Source organism: Paroedura picta, chromosome 15 (genome assembly GCF_049243985.1).
Source record: "Paroedura picta isolate Pp20150507F chromosome 15, Ppicta_v3.0, whole genome shotgun sequence".
NCBI classification, from domain to species: domain Eukaryota; kingdom Metazoa; phylum Chordata; class Lepidosauria; order Squamata; family Gekkonidae; genus Paroedura; species Paroedura picta.
In genome coordinates, this window is record NC_135383.1 from 18,516,960 (window position 1) to 18,527,283 (window position 10,324).

General features: G+C 53.1%; 1 protein-coding gene across 1 annotated transcript in view; it reads left to right on the forward strand.

Moving 5' to 3' along the window:
• PIGL (phosphatidylinositol glycan anchor biosynthesis class L) overlaps window positions 1-9,695 on the forward strand; it is a 44,912-nt gene extending 35,217 nt beyond the window's left edge. Inside the window, exons 4-7 of the mRNA XM_077311205.1 lie at window positions 79-146; window positions 4,049-4,080; window positions 7,041-7,174; window positions 8,409-9,695. Of these exons, the coding sequence (XP_077167320.1) occupies window positions 79-146; window positions 4,049-4,080; window positions 7,041-7,174; window positions 8,409-8,507 (333 nt within the window). The 3' untranslated portion in view covers window positions 8,508-9,695. The remainder of the gene's footprint in view (window positions 1-78; window positions 147-4,048; window positions 4,081-7,040; window positions 7,175-8,408) is intronic.
• Window positions 9,696-10,324: the final 629 nt, after the last annotated feature.

A 10,324-nucleotide genomic window follows, 5' to 3' on the forward strand; every position in this document is an offset into this window, starting at 1 on the left:
CCAAATGGCCCCATGGCCTGAGCCAGCTGCCTGCCCGAAAAAATCACCATTGCTTCTGGGTTTTCCCTCCCCCTACAGGTGCTGACCTTTGACATAGGAGGAGTGAGTGGCCACACCAACCATAAATCCCTCTACACTGCCATCAGGTAAGGTCTTCATCCTCTCTGGGCAATTTGGTTGATTTTTCCGTCCCCCAAATGGCCGTGGGGAAGGCAGCCTCGGTGCGTGCTAAAAGTTCCAGCCCTGAGTTCCAACGTGAGTTCTGCGGCCGGTTGCCGAATGGTATTCCCGACAGTTGCCCAACCTCTACTCTTTTGCATCATTTATCATCTGGGATGTTTAAAGTAGTTTGCGTAATATATTCTGGGTTTAAAGCTCGTGGGGAGGGGGCCTGTTCCTTATTGCCAAATCTTATTCAGAGTCTAGCCTGAGGCCTGAGGACTGGAAGCTTGGCAGTAGTTGTAATGAAGCAGACATGGCTAAGCTGCTAGGGAGGGGTGGGGAGGGGCCATGAGGGGGCACATAGAAGGTCCCAGGTTCAGTCTCTGGCACCTGCAGTTAAAGGGTCTCCTGCAGCTAGGCCAAGGGGACTCTACATGAAAGCTTGTCCGCCTAGATATATATGTATATATATAATTTTTTTTTAAAATCATGTCATTAGGACTTGGGGCAGGGCAGAGGAGATATTATCTTTCCCCTTGCAAGCCCCTGCCAAAGACTTGCATTTTTTATTCAAAACCGCAACGAGTCTGAGCTTTAAAACAACACACCCAAAATGGCAACAGGGAGCAAAGCTGCAACCTCTCCCCTCTTTGGAAAGGAGCCAATCAGAGCAGCTCTGCTATTCACAGACTCTGAGGACAGGGAAGAGCTGCAGAGCGTTCATTCTCTCTCTCCCCATGTCTCTCTGTCTCCCTCTCTCAGTCTCCCTGTCTCTCTGTCTGTCTCCCTGCCAGTCTCTGTCTCTCTTTGTGTGTTTCTCTGTCTCTCTCTCTCACTGTGTCCACCAATGGATCTGAGATTCTCGTACCTGCAGTGATTTGGGGGTGGAGTAGGGTGACCAGCCTCCATGTAGTGGCTGGAGATCTTCCAGGATTACAGCTGATCTCTCAGTTCACCTGAGAGCCAGCACACTGTCATGGTTAAGAGCAGCGGACTCCAGTCTGGAGAGCCAGGTTTGATTCTCCACTTCTCCTCCACATCCAGCCAGATGGGTGACCTTGGGCTAGTCAGTTCCTCCCCAAGGTGCCCGTCATGCGGAAAGGAAGGATAGGTGATTGTAAGCCACTTTGAGACCCCCTCAAGTAGAGAAAAAGTAGGGAATCGCAACCAACTCTTCTTCACCTACAGAAAATGGTCCTTTTGGAAGGCAGATGCTATGGCATGATTGCCCATGGAAGCCCCACCCCTCCCCAAACCCTGCCCTCTCCAGGGATTTCCCAACACAGAGCTGGCAATCCAAGGGCGGAGCCCAGTGAGGGTCAAGTTTGGGGAGGAGCAAGACCTCAGTGGGGATGTAAGTCTGCACTACCCACCCTCCGGAGCAGCCTTTTCCTCCAGGGGCACCGATCCCTGCAGTCTGAAAATCAGCTGTGATTCTGTGAGGCCTCCAGGCCTGACCTGGAGATTGGCAACCCACCCACCCATCTCCCAGATCCCCTTTTGGAGAGCAAAGAACTGTTCCCTCTATCCCCCCCCCAAGTCTATGGAGCAGAACAGTTCAAATCCTGAGCGGAACAGAACCGCTGTAATCTTGCAAGGGCCGTTGGCCAGTGCTGCTGAGCGAGGCTTCCTGGGTTAATAAGCAGCCGCTCACCTGCACAGCTCAGAGGGCGCTCTGGAGCAAAGTCAGGCTCCTGGCCAAGTCTTTAACCGGAGACCTCCCTTCCCAGGACCTTTTGCTCCCCCGGCTCTCTTAGCCAAAGGTCTTCTCCTCCTTCAACCATTCGCCCTCCTTTCCACTCACTGGTCCTTACAACGTGAATGGGCTCCTAGGTCACTGCGTCCTCTCGACGGCTTCCCATCACTCCTCCAAAGCCACCTTGCCCTCAGTGCCTTTGGCTCAACATTTTGCTCCCTCCCCTTGCAAGGGACCGGGCCAGGTTTCACTCCCGATCCGCTCTCCAGCTTCGTGATGCTGTATCAAGAGTGAGGACCCCTCCTTTCTTGTTAAAGTCCTCTTGGCCTTCCCCAGCTGCTGTTGCTATGCAGGGTTTTCATTTCTCCCCACTTTGCTGCTGCCATCCCCAGCCTGCCTGGTGTTTATAGGCCACGGACACAAAAATAGCATTAAAATTTGCACACACGTGGAATGGGGAGCGGGGGGTGGGGGTGGACTACAGACGGGCCTGGAAATACAGCCTTGGGAGTCCAATTTGGACAAGGCAGAAGCAAAGCGGAGGCGGGTGCCAAGGTGGCAGGGCAGGGATGCAGCAGACTCCCGCAAGCATCCCCAGTTTAATCCCTCCGGCAAACAGCAAGGCAGCCTTGCAGCAGGCTTTTTCTCCCCCCCCCCCCCCCCCGTCCTGACCCCTAAGCTGTGAGCCTGGACGCTGGAACAAAGCCACGCCTGTGTTCTCCCACGTACTTCGCTCTCGGCCTGGCCTGCCACTGTCTCCGAACAGGGTTTGGGTATTCATGACCCTCCTTTCCCTCTCTCTCTCTGCGTGGCTAATCCTTTTCCTCGGAGCCGACCCGATAGCGGACAGCCAGCTCAGAGAGGGCCCTGGAGACACGTCCACCCCTCACGTCTGCCCGGGCTTTATCGCGTCCCATCGGCACACCCCGGCCACCACGTTGTCCTTGCCCGACAGGCCTTTGCGAGGCAGATAAGAATCTCGGGCCGCGTCGGAGGAGCGTGGGACATTGTGTAATTCTTTAAATTAGCACCCGAGCGGGGAGTTTGGAAGCTGATGCTTCCCTCTGCTGGTTTCTTGCAAGCAACGTGTAGGAGAGATTCCGAATACGGTTTCCCCAATGTTCTCCACTTATTTGGTTTTCTTATGCCATTATCCCCTAAATATTCTCACGATTGATTATCCCTTAAAGCAGGGGTAGTCAAACGGCGGCCCTCCAGAGGTCCATGGACTACAATTCCCATGAGCCCCTGCCAGCATTCGCTGGCAGGGGCTCATGGGAATTGTAGTCCATGGACCTCTGGAGGGCCGCCGTTTGACTACCCCTGCCCTAAAGTGTCATGAGAGTCTTTTGCGGGTGCGTTTTAAAAAATGCCTCTCACTTAGCATCCAGGCAGTACAATTTTTAATCATCCACATGATTCAATTGCCTCTAGGCAGCAAATTAAATCCTGACCGAAGGATCCCATGCCTGGATGGTCATACAGCGACAACCTAAAAAGTTCAAAATTAGGGAGGCCAAACAACATCAGGACCATCAAACTGGGCCGCCGCAGCCAGACCCCCACCAGCCTCCACCTGTGCCTGTAAGCATCTTAATTGCCAGGCACGTAGGGGGTAATTGGAGGGACGATTGCCAATACTGATAGGTTTTAATGGATCTTAAATTTTAAATTTGTTTAAATGGTTTTAAGCCCTTGTTGTCAGCTGCCCCGAAACCGCTTGGAAAGGAGCAGCCTATCAGTCAATTAAGAGCCTCTTGTGGCGCAGAGTGGTAAGGCAGCAGACATGCAGTCAGAAGCTCTGCCCATGAGGCTGGGAGTTCGATCCCAGCAGCCGGCTCAAGGTTGACTCAGCCTTCCATCCTTCTGAGGTCGGTAAAATGAGTACCCAGCTTGCTGGGGGGTAAACGGTAATGACTGGGGAAGGCGCTGGCAAACCACCCCATATTGAGTCTGCCATGAAAACGCTGGAGGGCGTCACCCCAAGGGTCAGACATGACCCGGTGCTTGCACAGGGGATACCTTTACCTTATCAGTCAATCAAACTAATGTGAAGTTTTTGCTGCGGATGGAAATCTGACCTCAGGAGGCCCCAAGCACAACTCTTTGAGGGTCAGTTCTTTTGAGAATAGCTGGACTGAGTATCCCGGCTGAGTATCTTCTCACTGTCGTATTATTTGGAATTTGCAGGCACCTGCACTCGGAGAAGAAGCTTCCAGAAGGTACGTTGTGTCCCACTGTTTTAGGATAGATTCAAATGAGCAGCCGTGTTGGTCTGAAGTAGCACAATAAAATCAGAGCCCAGTAGCACCAACGAAGATTTATTCAAGGGGTGAGCTTTCCAGTGCAAGCACTCTTCATCAGGCCGAGGAATTTCTGCTTGCCCTCGAAAGCTCACGCCTTGAATAAATCTTCGTTGGTCTTAAAGGTGCTACTGGACTCTGATTTTACTGTTTTAGGAAATAGTTTTCATTTCAGTGGATTCTGTTCATTGACAGGGGGCCTCTCGGGAAAACCAATTTAGAAAACAAGCCGGTCGCAAGAAATAAAAAGCAAACAGAAGTATCTAGTCAATGTTTATAAAGGGCAGCAGCCAGCGTCAGAAACTATTTGCGTTGGAGGAGCCGCAGATAAAACAAGATATAATTAAGTTTTTTAAAAGCCCCCAAATCTGTCAACTTTTCGTCTCCTGGAATTGGCCCCGTCCGGTTTTTCTCAGGAAAGATCCAAGCAGAGCTTGAGTCTGGTAGTTGTTCTTTCCCACAGTGAAGAACACTAGCATGAAGTCGCTTTTAAAATCCTTTAATGGAGGACAGGCCTGTCAAAACGGCTAGCGGCCACGACAGCAAAAACCATCCTCCATGTGCAGAAGCAGTCTAGCTTTGAATTACCAGGCGTTGGAGAACAGCCAGTCAGGGGCAGCCATTCCATTCACACCCTATTAGTGAGGGACCAGCGAGATACTGCCAAAAGGAGCTTTGTCCCACTGAGGAAGGCCCTTGTTCTGTTTCGTCGGCGCAGAGACCAGGAGAAACTTTGGGGCCAGGCAGAACACCATGGGGGAAACGTTGCGATAGCAAACGGGACACAGGAACTAGGGCCTTCCCCCCCAAAACATTTTCGCACCCTGAATGGCTGCCCTTATCCGGTGGCTGGATTCAAGCAGCTTCTTGTGTTCGGGGCCTGCACCCAAGGGGCCCGGCCTGCCAACCAGTTAGCCAGCCAGCCGCAAATCCCAATGGCTGCTCCAATTGCGTCACCCTCTTCCTGACCCGCAGCCGCCCCGGGCCCAGGGAGCTCCCGTTTTGCTGCTTACGCTAAGCCATTCCAAATATAGCCGCAATTCCCAGTATGTCTTAATTTGATCTGGCAGGCATCAGGAGCTGTACATTAGAAGGGCTTAAGCAGGGCGGGGGAGGACGGCCGTGACGTCAGGGCCTGCCCCGGCTGGCTTCAGGGCAGACGAGAAAGCACGTCTGTCCACAGGAGCCACCTGCTCGCTCGTCTCTTGAGCAGGAACCGGAGCCTGCAGCAGCGGCAGAGCCAATGGGAGGCCGGCGTTCTGCAAATGCCGGCGTTTCCCGGCCTCTTCGGCGAGGCCGTCGCAAAGATGAACGTCCAGTTCCCATCGTGTGTCTTGCCCTTTATCGCTGGCCATCTAGAAGAGAGATGCCCTTCTTCGCCATCCCCTACTCTCTTGCCAAGGGGGAGAAAGCAGAACTGGGTACAGAACCTGGGGGCTTGGGCAGGGAGCTGGAGAATCTGCCATTGGAGGACAGCCAGAGCATTCACATGCCTGTGTAGATCAAGGGTCTTGTGTCTGACGAGGTCTCGGGGAGGTGGGACGGAGGCTCTCAGCTGCCCTCCTTGACTGGCTCTAATCCTGCCCATTTGCTCTGCAACCCCAGCTAGGAGGTGCAACCCCCACACCTCTGGGAGTGGTGAAAGGAAATGAAAGGTTACACCTGGGGATACTGTCATGGGAATAGAAGAAAGGAAGAGCTGTTTTTTATACCTTGCTTTGCACTACCTGTAGGAGTCACAAAGCAGCTTATAAACACTTTCCCCTCCCCACAGCAGACCCTGTGAGGCAGGTGGGGCTGAGCAAGCTCTGACAGAACTACTCTGTGAGAACAGCTCTAACAGAACAGCAGCTAGGCCTAGGTCACCCAGCTGGCTGAATGGAAGATTGGAATATCTATCCAATTTCCTTTTGCGCATGATGAAGAAGAGCTGGGGGGTTTTTGGACCCTGCTTTCATGACCTGAAGGAATCTCAGAGTTGCTTTCAATCACCTTCCCTCTGCCTACCCCCAACCGACAGCCTGTGAGGTAGATGGGGCTGAGAGAGCTCTGACAGAACTGTCCTGCAAGAGCAGCCCTATGAGAAATGTGACTAGTTTAAGGTCATTCACCTGGCTGCAAGTGGAGGAGTGGGGGAATCAAACCCAGTTCTCCAGATTAGAATTCACCGATCTCAAGCACAATATCAGGCTGGGCCTCGAATTTTATGAATAGAAATGGGCCCCACCCCAATATCAAAAAGCTCAGCAACCTCCAGCTGGCTTATGGGGGGGAGGAACTTCACTGTTCCCCCTCCCCATCTCTGGAGGCAGTCCCAGGACTGTAGAGCAGGGGTAGTCAACCTGTGATCCTCCAGCTGGCAGGGGCTCATGGGAATTGTAGTCCATGGACATCTGGAGGACCACAGGTTGACTACCCCCGCTGTAGAGGGTGCTCCTCCATCGGCCAGAAGCTGGGGCCGAGTATGAAGGTTGGCTTCCGCCGTGCTGTTTCAGCACCGGACAGCACCCTCTGCTGGAATTGTCCATTTATGACACACACCTGCTGGCCTTCCCTGCCCAGCCATGCAAAATCAAGGCTAAGGTCCCTGTAATTCCACCCCCCCCCCTCCACAGCAGAGCAGTCCAGACCCTGAGCAAGGGAGAAAAAACGCCGTACTCTTAAAAGGGGCACCCTGTGCGGCCCCAGATAGCTGCTGTATGGGGCGTCCTGGCTTAGGGGGAGGCAGCCATCCTTTCTGGCAGACCATCTCCTAGCAGTCCCGCTACGACCCGCTGGCCTGGATCAGAGCCGAACACCACACTGCTCCGGCAGGTTTGGCCTGTGGGTTTTTTTGCCGTCCTCCCATCTCAGCCAGCGCATTCTGTCCCTCCATCCAGGATGCCGAGTCCTTACCCTGGAGACAGTCTCCCTTTTCCGGAAGTACCTCTCCGTCCTCGACCTCCCCATCAGCTGCCTCCACAGCCGGGACGTTCTCTTTGTGCTGACAAGAGAGGAGGCAGAAACAGCCCAGGTGAGAGCTGGGGAGAGGGGGGGTGTCTCTGGCATGGCCTGCTGGGGTCAGCTAGCAGTGTTGCTGATGAGCCCGGAAGGGGCATGGTCAGGAAGTGGCTTGGAAGCACTAACTTGGCCCAACACCACACGTGGCTCTTCTGGGATTGGCTGACTGGTGACCCTCATCTGCAGGATCCCGAAGGGATGCCAGGAAGGAAAGCGGCCCTGGCGACATGGGGTTGTATCCAGTAAGCCTTCCTCTCCCCACTGAAAGTAACGTGGCTTGTGCTCACCTTTTCAACCGTGGGACGAGATCACTTACTGCCAACAGCTTCCACCTTCTCCCCCGCAGTGTGTTGGGAGGAGCCGTGGCTCTGTGATGGAATGTTTGCTTGGCACACAGAAGGTCCCAGGTTCAATCCCCGGTGTCGGCAGTTCAAAGTCCTGGCAGCAGGTGATGGGGAAGACCTTAGAGAGCAGACACCAGTTGGCATAGACAGCCCTGTGTCTCAAGGGCCAAAGGTTTGATTCACTATCAGGCAACTTCATGTTTTCTTGGGAGGCAGGGATCCTCCTGAAACTGAAGACTGGAGGAGTCCCTTGCACCTTGGCTCACTTGCAAGAGCTATCTGGCTCTCTTTGGCAGGCCCCTTTTGTGGAGTGTGTCTGCCCCCTGCTTTCTATGTGGCACACACCGATGTGGTGTACACAAGCTCATGCACGTGGTCCTCACGGCGGGCAGTTTTCCCTATCAGGAAGAGTAGGTGCTGTGTGGAGTGGGAGGGGCGGGTTCAGTCTGAGTGCTGCCCCTCAAAGGAGGGAACTGTGGCAATCTGCAAGAAAGCTGCTTAGGGAGAACAGCGTGGACGGGTGTCCGGAGATGCACTCTGAGCACACCCAACCTTGCCAAGAAGGCTTCCCACCGAGTCCCGTTCAGTGGCTCTCTTCAGGCTTGGTCTCCCCCAAATGTCCCTGAATTCAAGGCATCTGATTTGTGCCCTCCATAGATTTGCCACACCAAGCTTATGCCATGCCAGACCGTTCATCCCTTTAGCTCCGGACCGCCTGTTCTGGCTTGCAGTGGCTCTCCAGAGTCTTGGACAGAAGGAGGGATTCCCTCACTTGCTAGCAGGGATCCTGGGAGATGCCAGGGACTGAAACTGGGGTCAAGCAGGTGCCTTACCCCAGAGCCAGGTCTCCACACATCCCATCCAGATGCGTCTGACCGCAAAGGGGTCTTTGTGTTCTTCTAGAGAGCCATGCGGTGCCACCGCAGCCAGCTCCTCTGGTTCCGCCGCCTATACATGTTCTTCTCGCGGTACATGGTGGTCAACTCACTTCGCTCCCTCTGACGGGATAAAGGGCTCCATCCAAGACTCCGGGGCTTCGAGCAGCTTCAGGATGAGAGAGACCCAGAACTCTGTCAAGGTCCCACTGCACCAAGAAGAGGAAGGAGATCCATTCCAGCAAAAACCACGCTGAAGAGGGCAAGGCCCCTTCCCGCTGCATGAGATTTTATCTCTAGACGGTATCTTGATTTTGCAACAGTGACTCAGCAGAGTCGGAAGCTGGAATGGACGCGCCAGTTCTGTGGAGTCCGGCCAAGAGGGGCCTACGTGATGCGTCAGAAGCTGCTCCAGGGGAGTAAGGACGACACCTGGATATTTAGCCGTTTTTCCCCTTTTCAAAGGAATAGCTTGAAATAAAACTGTCTTGCCATAACAATGTTGCTATTTGCAGGGGTGTACTAAAAGTAGAGGTGTACTGTCGTCACGAGGACTCCCGATCAAGACCACGAGGGAGGTCTCAAGATGGAGAAATAAGCAGGGCCGGTTTATCCATGTAGCTACTAGCCCCACACTGCACCTCCCCCCCCCGGATCAGGGCTGTAGCCGCTCTGCTCCCCCCCCCCCCTTTTCCCTTTGAGGACACTTGGAGTGACAACCCTTTCCTGTGTGCAGGCCCTTCTGCCTCCAATCTGGCTGCTCCCACTGCAACTGTTCTCTGCTAAGGTCCTGCAAATCCTTAAACTGGCTCTGGTGCTTCAGGCCCTGCAAACCCTTAAACCACTTCCGGAAGTAAAGGAGGCCTGTTAAGAGAGCACTCTTTTGCCAGGCCTCTGGTTGAGGCCTTGGTGGCTTAATATCATGTCCCCCCCTCTATTCTTGCTTGGTATATGTTACTGAGGGCCCTGATGGAGCTATCTAGGTTCCATGGGGTCTGCAAGATGGAGCCACCAGGCATTTGGTTGAGGCTGGGGGGTAACCGGAGTTTTCAACTGTGGGTCCTGCCCTAGTTATATGTTGAGATCAACCCCTTGGTTTAGACCATCTAGGGATACTGTATAGATCCCAAGGCTGGAATAGCAAAGCAGGGACTGTGAGATTTAGTAAAGTCTGTGCCGTCATTTATTGCTTATCGGCTATTTATATTGGGGGATTTATGGGGTTTCATTGTTATTTTATTGGTTTTATATTGTAAATTGCCATGAGTGGTGGGATATAAATTAAAGTATAAATAAATAAATACCCAGTTCTGCAGTCCAGATTGAAGATGGGTATGTTGGGGGGGGGGGAATGCTTAATTAGTTTGCATGTTTTGATTTTTTTAATGCCAGTATGGCATTCTGATTCAGTAAATATTTGGGAATGCCAAAGGCATTTAAAAAAAAGAAGAGTTGGTTGTTATATGCTGCTTTTCCTCTACCCGAAGGAGTCTCAAAGCGGCTTACAATTACCCTCCCTTTCCCCTCCCCACAACAGGCACTCTGTGAGGGAGGTGAGGCTGAGAGAGCCCTGATATTACTAAAGAAGAGTTGGTTCTTATATGCCGCTTTTCTCTACCCAAAGGAGTCTCAAAGCGACTTACAGTCACCTTCCCTTTCCTCTCCCACAACAGACACCCTGTGAGGGAGGTGAGGCTGAGAGACACTGATATTACTGCTCTGTCTGAACAGCTTTATCAGTGCTATGGCGAGCCCAAGGTGACCCACCTGGCTGCATGTGCAAGCACTCTTCATAGTTCATAGCAGTTCATAGTCTGCCGGAGAGTGCTTGCACTCGAAAGCTCACACCCTGAATAAATCTTTGTTGGTCTTAAAGGGGCCCCTGGACTCTGATTTTGTTTTGTCGTGCTGCTTCAGACCAACACGGCCACCCACTTGAATCCA